At 44.7% G+C, this 15,294-nt stretch overlaps 1 protein-coding gene across 1 annotated transcript in view; it reads right to left on the reverse strand.

Moving 5' to 3' along the window:
* Positions 1 to 10,649: 10,649 nt before the first annotated feature.
* CCT5 (chaperonin containing TCP1 subunit 5) overlaps positions 10,650 to 15,294 on the reverse strand; it is a 106,023-nt gene continuing 101,378 nt past the window's right edge. The window contains exon 11 of the mRNA XM_073678359.1: positions 10,650 to 10,891. Coding sequence (XP_073534460.1) covers positions 10,764 to 10,891 — 128 coding nt within the window. The 3' untranslated portion in view covers positions 10,650 to 10,763. The remainder of the gene's footprint in view (positions 10,892 to 15,294) is intronic.

Genomic DNA, 15,294 nt, shown 5'->3' on the forward strand with positions numbered 1-15,294 from the left:
TCGGCTGTGCACTGCGGAGAGTCAGTGCACCGGAGACAGAAACAGTGTGCTGAGGTAACGGGAGCGAGGAGAGTATGTGGTGTTTTTTTTCATATGTATGGGGGGCTCACGCTGGACACTGGGAGGTTATGGGGGGGCTCACACTCTACATGGGTAGGCTATCAGGGAGCTCACGCTGGACACAAAGAGGCTATTGGGGAGCTCATACTGGACATGAGGCTATGGGGTGGCTCATGCTGGACCCATAGGCGGCAATGGGGGACTGACGCTCGTTACAGGGAGGCTGTGTGAGGCTCACGCTTTGTATGGGGAGGCTATGTGGGGGCTCATACAATATATAGATGGGGCTGTGTGCGCGCTCAAACATTATATAGGGGGATGTCAGCATACTTAATTATACTCAATAGTAAGTTATACAATATAAAATAATTATAATGAATATGTTATTAATATTGAGCAGAATTAATTTCAACGTATTAGTTCAGTCATGTGGCCCCTTCCAAAATGAATTGCCCACCCCTGCTTTGTTGGTCTTATGTGATTTTTTAAATTGTGTCATTTTGTATGATGTTGATTACATCTCATGTATAACTAAAAGTATACCTTGATTTCCGATCACATCCGGATGATTTATCTTTTAATTCCCTATGTGGAGTCATGTTGCATGATCCTGATAATCTATAATAGAAAGCTGGATGCATCCTTCTGTTCAAAGGCAGTATAGACTGTGCCTATGCAGTGTGGTTAGAGTCAGAAGGATGCATTCCAGCATTAATAGACTGGGACAAGGATGAGGCTGGAGGAATGCAGCGTCCAAGATCGTGGTATGCGTAGGCGCTGACAGCATACCGCGATCTCCGGCGAGGTTGGAGGAGCAGCATGGTGCCAGAGTCAGCACCTGCGGATAGCGCTATTTTATTGAACACAAATTAGCAGTGTCTTCAACAAAATAGTGCAGGATAGCACGGTATTCGCATGCTGCGCCATTTTATTTAAATGTTTAACGCAGACTATATGCTGCAGGGGAGGAGTGTTTTTTTATGTACGTATCAACACCAGCACAGGCAGGATGGGGAGCATAGAATAGCATGGGGAACTAGGATGGGGGGAGCATATAAATTATATTTATTCTCCCCGGCAGCATTCGATTTCAACCATAGGGTCGGGGGTGGCGCCGGTTTAGTCATTGCTCTGAGAATACACGCTATGAATACATTGCTGTAACCACGCCCCTGACCGGCAGCCGGCCTCAATGTAGAGCTAGTGTTGGTCGGGGGCGCGGTTACAGCTGCTGCTCTCTGTATTCTCAGAGCAATGACTGAACCGGCGGCAACCCCATGACTGAAACCGAATGTTGCACACAGCTAGGTTGACATTGTAGTACATTGCTTCAATAAAATGGTGCCAAATCAGAATGTGCGCATACCGCGAATTCGCAGTGTCTTGAAAAAACACAAAAACGGAAATGTACAAATAAAAATGCTCACCACCTGGGCGTAGAACGGGTTCAATAGCTAGTACCTCTATAACCTAGTTCACACTACAATGTTTTCCAAATGTATGTGTCGAGTCCCTTTGCACTCCAGCTCATTTCTCCCCTATGCTCATTACAGCATAGTTGCCACTTAGACAGATATGCGAATATCCTTTCTGGTATACTTTTTTTATATACTTTCTAGTATACTTTTTTTGCTGGTTGATAATGACAGCATACACATAGATATCCAATATATCCATATTTATTGTGATAGTCTTTAGAGCATTGTATTTGCACCATGTTTTACCTTTCTTCTCTGCTCTCTCCCAGAACATAATGTAATATTGCCTGAACAGGCTGACTCTTATCCACAAACCTCTCTCCACCTTCCTGATTAACTCTTCATACGCTGGCGTCTCTCCCCTCCATTCACAGTGCATGCGCCGGATTGTGCCCGATTCACATCCCATATACACGCCCCTACACCAGCCCTATGAATTCTTGTGTCTATTTGTCAGTGTCTTTCTGAATCAGTATTTGTGTCCTTGTGTCTGTTTGTATCTTTGTTTCCTTGTGCCTTGGAGGCAGACTGAAGGACATACAGACAGTCTCTCTGTGTACCCGTCCCTCTGTGTCACTGAATTGCTGTGTGTCTGTCTTCATCTCTGTGTCTTTGTCTGTAAGGCTATGTGCCCACAATGCAGAAATGCTCTGGATTTTTTCCTGAGCGTTTCTGTATCTCCCTGGCAGAAAAAAAACGCATGTGGATTGTACATGTGGATTGTACATGCGGTTTTCCTGCCAGGCACAAGCGGAAGTGAAGTGTTCTTCACATGCATTTCTGCATGCGGGTTGACAAGCGCTTTTCCAGGCGATTTTAGCATCACTTGGAAAGTGCTTGACAACTTGGTCACACTATATAAATCCATGCAACGTCAGCGGTCGCGTGACCAGTCACATGACTAAATGACGTCACCGCAGGTCCTTTAGACTACCACGAGCTGCCCGCAAGCAGAGACAAGGACACCGGGGGCCATCAGAAGGTAAGTATAATATTTATTTTTTTTTTTTTCACAGGTACTATGGTACCCGAGTCCGGAGGAGAGTCACCTCTTGTCCAAACACGGGTACCATCCACACACTGAAACGCATGGAATCCGCATCTACATATACAGTGATGCGGAATCCCTGCGTTCCAATGCAAGTCAATGGTGGTGAAAGAGATTAGTTACTTACCGGTAACGGGATTTCTCGGAGACCATGACAGCACCACGAGAGAGGGAATCCGCCCACCAAGGACAGGAAACCTACAGGCTTAAAAGGGTGCGACCCTCCCTCTCGCCTCAGTTTGGATTACAGAGCATTGAGAGGACCGCCCTGTTAGTAGACATAGCAACATAATCATGAAACAAACAGTATATACATTTTCTTACAACACCAATGTGTGAGAATAAAGAATGAAAACAGATAAGAAGTGCTCCCAAAAAGGGGTGAAGGGAGGGAATATAAGGGTGCTGTCATGGTCTCCGAGAAATCCCGTTACCGGTAAGTAACTAATCTCTATCGGTCGACCATGACAGCACCACGAGAGAATTGCAGAGATGAAGATTCTAGGGAGGGACCACCGCTTGGAGCACCCTTCTCCCAAATGTGAGGTCAGACGAAGCACCCAGATCTAGTCTATAGTGCTTATAGAAGGTAGATGGAGAAGACCAGGTAGCTGCCTTACATATGTCCTCCATCGAGACGCCAGACCTCTCTGCCCATGAGGTTGCCACCGCCTGGGTAGAGTGAGCTTTCAGGCCACGCGGTGCTTCCTCTCCGCTGGATACATAGGCTAGCGTAATGGCCTCCCTAATCCATCTAGCTATGGTGGATCTAGAGACCTTAAGCCCCTTCCTAACCCCCTGATAGGAGATAAACAAGGAACTCTCTCTCATAAAGGGCTGAGTGACAGCAAGGTACCTAACCACACACCTTCTCACATCTAAAGCATGGAAATCTGCTTCTCTCTGATTACTAGGGTTCGGGCAAAAAGTGGGTAATATTACTTCCTTAAGTCTATGAAACCGGGACGCTACCTTAGGCAAGTATGCTGGATCTGCTCTAAGAATTATTCTGTCGTCCAGGACCTGGGTGAAGGGAAGGCCAGAGGACAGAGCCTGAATATCACCAATCCTCCTAGCAGATGTTAGGGCTACAAGAAGCGCTGTTTTGAGGGTAATTTAGATCTCAGGGATACAGAATCTATCGGCTCAAAGGGTGACCCAGCTAAAGCTTTCAGAACCAGGTTTAGGTCCCATGGAACAACATTAGTTTTGGTAACCGGCCTGGACCTACCTACTGCTTTTATAAAGCGGGAAATCCAATAGTTTTCTGCGAGGACACAGTTATAGAGAGCACCTAGTGCCGACACTTAGACCTTCAAGGTGCTCGTAGCTAACCCCAGCTCGAAGCCCCTTTGTAGGAACTCTAAAATCTTCCCAATTGGCGCTCCCTTATCCACTGAAGATTTAGAAAAGGATAAAAACTTGCTCCAAATTTTTGCATAAATTTTGGTAGTGACAGGCTTTCTACTAAGTAATAAAGTAGATACTAGACTCTGGGAAAACCCTTTTAGTTCTAGCAGGGACCTCTCAAATTCCACGCCGTCAAGCGGAGGCCCGGAGCTCGCGGATGGAGCACTGGACCCTGGCTGAGGAGATCCGGAACTTTGGGCAGGACCCAAGGGTCCGAGATGGACATGTTCCTCAGGCATGAGAACCAGGGTCTTTTGGGCCAAAAGGGGGCGATCAAGAGGACCCTTGCTTTGACCTCTCTGATCTTTCTTAGCACCATAGGCAGAAGGTTTAACGGTGGGAAGGCATAGGCCAGACTGAAGTTCCAAGGGATTTGGAGAGCGTCTACCGTCAGGGGCCTTTCTCTCGGATCTAGGGAGCAAAAAACCTTTGTCTTCCGGTTTTGCTTTGTGGCGAAGAGATCCACCACCGGAAGACCCCATTTCCGGACTAATAGGGAAAAAATGTCCTGTTTTAGTTCCCATTCGCCTTGCTTTAAAAAATGACGGCTTAAGAAGTCAGCCTTTGAATTTTCTTTCCCTTTGATGTGGAGGGCTGTCAAAGAGAGGAGATGGCGTTCCGAAATCTGAAAGAGATGATCCGCCACTCATTAGCGATCCAGCACGAGTACCCCCCTGATTGTTAATATAAGCTACTGCTATATTATTATCGGACAGGATCCTAATGTTCTTATTGTGAAGGAATGGTAAGAAATGATTAACAGCCCTATCAACTGCCAGTAGTTCCCTAGTATTAGAGGAAAGAGCTCTCTCAGCGTCCGACCAGAACCCCTGGGCAATCATATCCCCCAAGTGAGCTCCCCATCCATGTAGACTTGCGTCAGTTGTAATTATTTCAGATATTCTGACCACCCAGGGAACTCCTTGAGATAAGTTTTCTAAATTCACCCACCACTGTAGAGTCAATAGACCGAGGAGATAAGAACATCCGTCTCTCCAAGTGCCCACGTAACGAGACCTCATTCTGTAGGACGTCCCACTGTAAAACTCTGGAGTGGTATTGTGCCCATATTACCCCCGGCAGACAAGATATTAGGGTACCAAGTAAGGACATTGCAGCCCTAAGGGACATGACCGGGTTCGCAAGAGCTCCTTCCACCAGCCTTTTGACCTTCTTTTTTTTGGCTTCTGGAAGGAAACACATCTGGAGGTCTGAGTCTAGCATGATACCTAGGAACTGCTGTACTCTCGAAGGGACTACCCTGGATTTCTCCAGATTTAGAATCCAGCCCAGGCCTTCCAGAATAGAGGAGACCAATTTAAGATGGGAGACACATTGAGAGGCTGAGTCCCCAATGATCAAAAAATCATCTAAGTAAGGGATAATTAACACATTATGTTCCCGTACATGAGCCATCACCTCCGCTATCACCTTCGTAAATACTCTAGGGGCTATAGCGAGACCGAATGGCAAGGCCGCAAATTGGAAATGTTTGATTTCATCCCCTATGACCAAGGCCACTCTAAGGTATTTTTGGAAGCTTCTGTGTATAGGTATATGGTAATATGCGTCATTTAGATCCAAAACTACCATGTGACAGCTTGAGAACAATATAGTTTTATAGTAGACTTAATGGACTCCATTTTAAAGGTGGGAATTAACAAAAATTTATTCAGGGCCTTAAGGTTAATAATACACCTAAAGGATCCGTCAGGTTTAGCGACCAAAAATAATGGTGAGTAGAACCCCAGTCCCTTTTCTGCTATCGGGACCTCCACTAAGACGGCCTTATGGACCAGATTCAGGACCTCCACTTGTAGGGCCATCTGCTCCCGTGTTGAGGACCGGTTTGGGGTCAGGACGAACCTCCCACGAGGGACTCGCTGAAAGTCGAGTCTCAGGCCGGAACCTACCAGACCAAGGATCCAATTATTAGAAGAAATATTTGTCCAGGCAGATAAGAAGACCAATAACCTCCCCCCTACCTGGGCCGCGAGTCATTGGCTCAGTTTTCGGGGGCCTTGGCTAGCAGAAGAGGATCTGAACAGGAGCCCTTTACCTTTCGGTCTACGGTCTTCCCATTTATCCTGACCCTTCTGGCGCTTATTACGTAGAAATCTTCTTTTCTGAAAAGGACGTTTGTACGTGGGGGCAGATAGGTTAGGAAAGCCCCTTTTTGTGTCACTTGCTCTATCCAGTAGCTCATCCAGAACCGACCCAAAAAGATGTCCCCCTTCACAAGGGATAGCGCTGAGTCTTGTCCTCGCGCATGAATGTCCCCCGGCCAACATTTTAGCCACAAGCCTCTCCGGGCCGAGTTAGACATGGCGGCCGACCTTGCTGCTAATCTGACAGAATCTGCCGATGCGTCCGCTAGAAAGGCTGCCGTCCCCTGAAGAAGAGACATGTCCGCTAAGATTTCCTTCCTGGGGGTATTGTTTTTACGATGGGCTTCAAGCTGGTCCAGCCAGATCATTAGGGACCTGGCGGTACAAGTAGCTGCCACCGCGGGTTTTAGGGCTCCCGCTGAAGTCTCCCAGGTCCCTCTAAGGAAAGAATGAAAGAATCAACCTTTCTATCCAGGGGGTCTTTAAGAGCTCCCATATCATCAAACGGAAGGGAGGAACTCTTAGAGGCTTTGGAAATGGCCACATCCATCTTGGGGGCTTTTTCCCAGGAGGAAGAGTCCGATTCCTCAAAGGGGTACTTCCTTTTGAGGAATGGAGGTAGAGCGCCCTTCCTTTCCGTTTTTTTCCATTCACTAAGGATTAAGCCCTGAATCTTTTTGTTTAACGCAAAACTCCTTCTCTTCCTTTGACACAGCCCCCCGAACATAACATCCTGGACTGACTTCTCCTGCCTGGTCTCTGTGATGCCCATAGTGGACCGAACCATTTTAATCAACCCGTCCACTTCACCAAGGGGGGAAGCAATTTTGTCCCACACCACTATCAGAGGAGGAAGCCGAGGAAAAGGCTGCACTATCCGAATCCGACTCATAGGGAGAGGATAGGGGGTCATCCAAGACTAAGGGGATCTCACAGTCCGAGTTCACTTTCTCCTTAACTCTCTTGGAGAGGACCTTGTGAATCTCTGTTTTAACTAAGGTTTTTAAACCAGAAGTTAGAGCAGGACCCTCTTTTGCCAGTGTCTGGTTTATGCATAACTGACATAGCTTTTTAAGGTATCCGTCAGGAAGAAGAGACTTGCATAGCGCACACTGTATATGCTTTGCCTTGGCGGTACATTTCTTCCCGTTAAAATTTAGAAGGGGAGAAGGGATACCATATTACTAAGTGAACTTACTCGAAGATCACTTACCCAGGCGGCTCAAGAAGTAAAAACAGCTGGTACCGGATTGGAGGAAGGACCCTTCTCAGCCGGGAGACCTTCCCTAGAGGCTGCAGATTCGTCCGTTCTACCGGAGGTATGGTGACCAGACCTAGACCCCGAGCACCGTTTTCCTGAGGACCGGCTACCAGAACCACGTGCGCGATGCGTTTTTTGGAGCTCCCCAGACAGCCGCTGAGATGGTGAAGATGGCGGCTGCTCCACCTGCTGCTGCAACTGGACACCTTCAGACTCCATAATGAAAGAATGAAGCTTTGGGAAGCACTGAGCCATGTTACCGGATAGGTTAAATAGGTATTGACTCCTCCCCTCTAGCAACGCATCAGCACACTTTTTCCATTTTTTTTTTTTTGGAATTTCGCGCTCTTTTGACACCGGCACATGATCGCCGAGTCGCGGTGACGGCATCGGGCCGCGACTTACCGAAACCCGGAAGTACGCACCACACAAGCTTCGCGCGAGGACGCATGCTGTCAGCGCTCCCTCAGGTAAGCCGCGCTATAGCGATGCGCCACACTGCGTTCACCCAGGGCAGGGCGAGGGGACACAATCACCTTGGCCCTCGCCCCCCCTCCCCATACTTACAGAGGGTGATGGTGGGCTGTCACCCCCACTCGGGATGCAGACGCCACCGCACTTTTGGGGCTCAGCCAGGGCCTGGCCTACACTCCCACGGGAGGCGCACGTGGCTTGAGGCAGAAAAGGGGATGCCACCCCAGACCGGGGCGCAGCCCCACTGCAAAAGGAACCCCCAGTGCTCAGGATGCTGTGCCTCTCCCATATAGGGGCGCACAAGCATAGGCCAACGCTGGAACTGCCGTCCCCAGACAGGGGCGCAGGATCGACAGCAGTCGCCATCCACGTTTTTTCGCCTGCGACCGGCTTCCTCCATCAAGGACAGGAAACCAAACTGAGGCGAGAGGGAGGGCCGCCCCCTTTTAAGCCTGTAGGTTTCCTGTCCTTGGTGGGCGGATTCCTTCTCTCGTGGTGCTGTCATGGTCGACCGATAAAACACAGTGCTTCCGCAAAATAATTGGTAGTGCTGCGGATTTTTCCGCAATGATAATCCGCAGCGGAAATTTCCGCAGCATGTGCAAAGCACATGCGGATTATCATTGGGGAACATGGAAGACCTACCAAGTGTTTTTTAAGCATTTCTGCGGCAGAATCGCCGCTGCGGAAACGCTTAAAAACGCATAGTGGGCAGACAGCCTAATAGTGTTCTTGAGTGTCTTAGCACTTGTGTGACTATCTTTGTGTGTGTCAGTGCATTTGTCTCTGCTGGTGTCTGTTTGTGTCTCATTGTCCTTATGTCTGTCTCTTTCTCAGTGTCCTTGTGTCGCTGTATATTTTTATCGGTGTTTCTGTCTGTGCATCTTTCTCTATAATTTTATGTTGTCTGTCTCGGTGTAGTTATGTATTTGTGCCTTAGTGTCTTTGGACCTGTATCTCTCAGTCTCTATCTTTCCATCTGTGTCATTGTATGTCTGTGTCTCTATCTTTGTCTCTATAGCGGTTTCCTGGTATCCCGGGGTCAATGCTGCGCTGTGTCCTTGTAACTGTTTCTACATCTTTGTGTCTCTCTTTGTCTCTTATTCTGTGTATGTATTTGTGTCTTTGAATCTGTGTCCATGTGTCTCAGTATCTGTGTCCTTGCCTGTGTGTTGGTATTTGTCTCTGTGGCTGTTATCCATGTGTTTGTGTCCTCATGTTTCTATCAGTGTCTCAGTTTCTGTGTCAGTCTTTTACAGTCTCGCTATACCCTCGGGTCACTGTGCACTTGTGTCTCTTGATCTTTGTCTCTATACGTCTGTGTACTCGTCTCCATCAGGTTGCATCCCTCTCACCTTTGTCTGTATCCTTGCTTCCCTGAATCCTTGCGTTTCTATCTCCTCGTCCTGGTGTCTGTCTGTCTTTGTGGATATGTCTTGTAGAGGTCTGAGTTTGTGTACATGTGATCTTGTCTCTGAGTTTGTGTCCTTCAGTCTTTGTCTCTCTGAATCTGTGCTCTTTCTGCCTTGGTCTTTCTTTGTCTATGTGACTGTGTACTTATGTCTGCTTTTTCTGTGTCTTTATTCTTGACAGTCTTTGTTCTTCTATGTCCTTGTGTCTCTTCATGCCTGTGATCTTTGTTCTTCTGTCTCTTTGTAAAAGTGTCCGTGTCCTTGTGTCTGAATGACAAGTTTTCTTGTGTGTCAGTCTGTGTATCCCTCTGCATCACTGTCTGTATTCTGTCTGAGTCATTGTATCTGTTTTTCGACCTATATTCTTGTCACTGTGTTCTTCTGTCTATCTCCGAGTCCTCAAGTCTGTGCCTTCTTGCCTCTATGTACTTCTGTCTGTGTCCTTCTTTGTCTCGGTACTTGTGTCTGTATCTGTGTATTGCGTATGATTTTTTATCCTTTTCATCTCTGTAGCCTTGTCAGTTTCTTTGTGTCCTAGTGTGTTTTTTGTGACTCTCTGCCTGTGTCCTTTTGTGTTTCTGTGACCACGTCCTTGTGTCTTTTAATCTCTGTGTATCAGTGTCTCTGTATGTGTCTGAATCTTTGTGCCCCTGAGTTTGTCCATTTTTCGATTTGTCTTTGTATCTGTGTCTATGTATCCTTTTGTATTGTTCTGTCTCTTTCTTTGTATCCGTTTCCTTGTTTATTTGCCTCATTCTTTGTTCCCGTTTTCTTGTTTGTGTATTCTTGTCATTTTTGCAGTTTCTTTGTGATCTTTGACTTTGTGTCCCTGTGTCTGTCCTTGTCTCAATCTGTGTGCCTCAGTTTCTGCCCCAAAGACAGAAAGTCCAAAAAAAGTTTCCCCATTTGCATTTTTTTTTTTCAATTAGAGGCCGATTTACATGCCTTGTCTTCTGTTCCACCATGAACTACCATTTTAAGTTTCAAGATCTAACACTAATGAGCGTGTTTTTATACTGGACCATTATCAGGAACGAAAATTTGTGGAAATTTTTTCTAGCCAACCGACAGTCGGCCTGTCTAAACAAGCTTCCAATCACCTGATGAAAGAACAAAAATGCTTGTTCATCAGGTGAAACTTTTAACCTTGCTTAGAAATCATCTTTCTTAGCAGCCCATCATATGTAAACAGAGTATGTGCTGCAGAGAACAATTACCAAAGTAGACATAACCATATTAAAAATCATTCTGCGCACACAAAGTGCAGTCAACCTGTTTAAACATGCTGCTAAACTACTGTATCTACTTACATGTAACAAATAAGCTGTCATTAAATTGTCTTAGGTTGGCAGTGTAAGACTAGTATCACCAAGACGGGATATTAAAACAAAAGCAGAATAGCAAGGATGGCAATTTATTTTGTAGATCAAAGCCAATATACGTTAACTTAAGGGAAAAAAATGTTAAATTAAACAATAGGAGACTTTATTGGCTAGTTTTTTTGAGTCAATCTTATTCCTCTGTTTCACCAGGTCTACGTATGTCATCAATCTTCAAAATCATCTTCACAACCTGTGTTGCTAATGAAAGCTGCTGTTTTTTACCAATTAGCGTTTCAATTACATGCTGCCGTTTCATGTCTGAAAAAACAAACAAAAACAACACATTAAAATGTAATGGTTCCAGGGTTTTAATACTCCTCAAAAACAATCCAAAGTTTTATATGGTATGCCCAAGATGGGAACACATTCTTTTTCTTTAAGAGACACATTTTAAAAGAGAGCATCACCCCGTAGTAAAAACAAATATTACACACATTGGTTTCACAGCACGAATCCTGAGTCCAGATCCGGGGGAGTCAGTGTAGCTATTCATAAGAACCTTCAGTTTTCGCTTGTGGGGGAAGATAGGGATGATCAGGGCAGTTTTGTTTTCCTGAAGGTCTATATCTCAAATCAATTATATACTTTGGCTAATCTCTACCTTCCTAACAAAGGCCAGATCAGGGCATGCAGACTACAACCCCTGGCAAAAATTATTGAATCACCAGGCTCAGAGGATGTTCATTCAGTTGTTTAATGTTGTTGAAAAAAAGCAGATCACAGACATGGCACAAAACTAAAGTCATTTCAAATGGCAACTTTATGGCTTTAAGAAACACTAAAAGAAATCAAGATTAAAAATGTGGTACTCAGTAAGGGTCATTTTATTCAGACCAAGTGGAGGGAAAAAATTATGGAATCACTCAATTCTGAGGAAAAAAATATGGAATCACCCTGTAAATTTTCATTTCCAAAACTAAATCAAATTAGATCTGCTCGTTAGTCTGCATCTAAAAAGGACCATGCTCCCATCTTTTTCTCATTCCAGCACCCCAATTTGAACCACAGACCTTGGCAGTGGCGCCTAAATCCAAACCTTCTTCAGGACCCTGACACAAACACAATTAAAACCACCATCCAATAATTTTTAGTAAGCCATGAGGGAGACCCTACCCCGTTGCCCACACAGTGGGGAAGGCCTAAAATGCGTAATTAGGGGATTTTAGTACGGGAAGGTTCCAGACTTAAAAGGGAGAATACTGCCTACATAAAAGAGCTGCTTGCGCAGATACACACCTTCAAACAGGAACATAAATGTGATCTAGCTAGTGCAACCCTTATCAAGCTAAAAAAGGCAAGAGAGGACTTGGAAAAAAATTTAAAAAATCAAGGTTTTACCAAATACAGGGAAAGATTGCAAGGCTTCTTTTAGGAGTTTGCTGATAAGTGCAGGGGCCCGTTGGCTAGAAGTATCCACCCAAGAAACCCCAATACCTTTATACCCTCTATACCGGAGGGGTAGAGGTAAATGAATCAGGTCAGATTGCTCAGTCATTCAGGGACTATTATGAAGCGCTCTATAACATCACAGGCCACTATGCAGACATGTCCCACACACGTGAACAGACGAAAATAGATCAATATATCAGAGACTGCCCTTCCCCCATTATCGGCTGACCTCAAGGAGACCCTGGATTTACCTTTCAGTGAGGAGGAGCTTACGCGAGCGATCAAAATGTCCCCAACTAATAAAAGTCCTGGCCCAGACGGTTACACAGCCAAATTTTACAAATTACTAGTCCCCCAATTAACGCCCTTTTTGACAAAAGTGTTTAACAAGGTTTCCTCAGCGCACCCATTTCCTGATCAGACTCTGGAGGCCAATATTTCACTAATTTCTAAAGCCGGGAAGGACCCTAAATTAGGCCCCAGCTACAGGCCAATCTCACTAATCAACCTTGATGTAAAATTATACTCCAAAATGATATGAACAAGATTGGCCACATATCTACCAGACCTAATTCATAATGATCAGGTAGGGTTTGTCCCACGGAGGGAGACGGGGACAAATCTATTAAAACACTTCTACTTATGTCCCACAGTAAAACGACAAAGTCATCCACATGCATAGAGTAGAGTAGTTTTTGCTGTGGTCCAACACACCTAAACTCCGAATGATGCACGTCTCTAGGACGTTAGAAAGACAGCAATCACTGGCGGAACTGAGGGAGGACTTTCCAGGAATCCAAATATCATGGTTTGCGTATTTAGAGCTACGTTCCTTCGTGTCGTCCCACCAGCTGGCTTCAATACATGAAACAGATCTGTCTCCATTGGAATCATTGATGATGCAAGAGACGAGAACTACACACTCAGTCTCACAGGTATACTCAATTTTTATGTCGGAGAGCTGAGAATAAACCATGGTTTGCCTTGGATTGGGAACGGGAGATTGGTCTAGAGTTTCCCCCCCCGAGCAATGGAAAAGAGCTTTTTTCTGTGCACACAGGCTTCCCCTGGCTTGTAGGGCTCAGGAAACGAACTTTAAACTTTTAACTAGGTGGTACAGATTTCCAGCACACCTTCATACGATATACTCACTGGTATCTGACCTCTGCTGGAGATAAGAGGCATCTTAGGGTGCCATGCTCCACATCTGATGGGATTGTCCAATTAAAAGACTTTGGAATAAGGTCTTTGAAATATAGTCAAAGGTTTCTGGTGACATTCAAAGTAACCTACAACTGAGCCTACTGTCAATGATTGAAGGCTTCTTTAGGAACATCAAGATAGGACTCCTAAAACATTGCATAACAGCCACTCATACTATCATTCCTAGGAAGTGGCGTTCTAAGACAGCCCTCAATATCGGGGATTGGATAGTTGAAATGGATTTCTTATGTAGGGTGGAGAAGCTATCCACCATTACAACACAGCGTGAGGATACATTTGACAAAACATGGCAGGAATGGATTATGCTTCACGATTCGCCGGAGTTCCTAAAACTCTCGGAAACAAATTAGCGGAGTAAGATAGAACAGAGAGGAGGTTAACACAAGCAGGAGAGACTCAACTCCTCATACTTCACCCCTCAGTTAACCCCTCTCCCTTTTTTTTTTTTTTTTTTTTTTTTTTATTCTTCTGCCCTCTTAACTAGATTCCCCCTCCCCCCCCCCATCTCCTCCTATCCCCCTTTTCCTTATTTTCTATTATCTACTCAACACTCTTCTTTTTTCTTTTCATTTTGTTTCTCGGATGTTTATGATCAGGAATACTCAAGAGAGAATTATTGTAACATCCTGGACAATCAATGGTTTTTGAGTGAATTTGACTCATATAAGGCGGTTAGTTATGTTTTACTTGATTGTCTTACTGTTCTATTTGACGGTGTTGCTATTTTTGCTTTTCCTTGTTCCTGCGTGAATACTTCTTACTTTTTGTATGTATGTTATATATGAAAACGTCTAATAAACACTGTTTAAGAAAAATGAAATGGTTCTAAATAAGTGTACAGAATTTTAGGTTTTACCCATCATTAGAACTATAAGCACTTTCAGTTGCAATGCAATTTATTGACAAACTGTAATCTTAGATTAATTTGAAGAATCCTAGATGGAAACTTTAGCAATACCTGCTTAACCACTTAAAAACAGCAGATATGCATAAAAACAGCAGCAGTTAAGGGGCCTTATTCCCTCCTCACAATTTTAAAATGGCGATCGGGAATAAGTCTATAGATCTGCCTGGTGGCCAAAATTCCCACAGGTTACAGCAGTACACGACAGCTGAAATCCTGCGGTATTGGCCACGGACGTTTTTGTGACTGATCAAGGCAGAATAACCACTTAAATACCGCTGTCAAACGTGACAGCTGAATTTAGTTGATGAACAGGGGGTTAAAAGGCAATCTTTGTAACCATCGGACCTCCGTGATGAGAACCCCTTAATGTCCATCGATATATATAAAAACAGGGGCCTTATTCCCTCGTTGCCATTTTAAAATAGCGATCAGGAATAAATAAATAACGCTGCCCCATGGCCTAAATTCCCACGGGTGACATTTGTACATGACCGCTGACAACATGCGGTATTGGCCCCAGACAGTTTTGGAGCTGATCAAGGCCAATTAACCCTTTAAATACCACTGTCAATCGTGATAGTGGTATCCAAGTGGGTAAAAGAGGGTCAAAAGACCCTATGGTCAGCTATAAGCAGGATCTAATAGGCATACTCAGTGAATCACTGACTGGTCTCATGCACTGCAGTACACGAGTACTGCAGTGTATGAGACCAGTGATCAAAGTAAAAATTATACATGACCCATAGTGAGACTGTGAAAAAAAAAAACACGAAAAGCCGTTTCGCCACTCATAGCGCAGTCATTGTGTTAAAACAAAAAACCGCACACAGCTGATATCGCCGCGTCCGGAACGACCAGATCTATAAAACGGTCACGTTATTTATTCCGTATGGTGAATGCAGTAAACATGCCAAAATTGTAGCTTTTTCATCATATTGACACTCTAAAAAGTGAAAAAAAGCAGTATGTAAAAAAAAAAAAAAAATAATAAAAAAAAAGGTATAAAGGAAAATGCCAAACCATCCCGAAAAAGCAAGCACCAATATGGCTCATTTGACCAAAAAAAAAAAAGAAAGAAAAAAAAAAAAGTTAAAGTTCTCAATATGGCAATATTAGGTAAAATAATGTTTTTAGAGTATAA

This window comes from Phyllobates terribilis, unplaced genomic scaffold (assembly GCF_046119375.1).
Source record: "Phyllobates terribilis strain yellow unplaced genomic scaffold, ASM4611937v1 Scaffold_4__5_contigs__length_816908805, whole genome shotgun sequence".
Lineage (NCBI taxonomy): Eukaryota > Metazoa > Chordata > Amphibia > Anura > Dendrobatidae > Phyllobates > Phyllobates terribilis.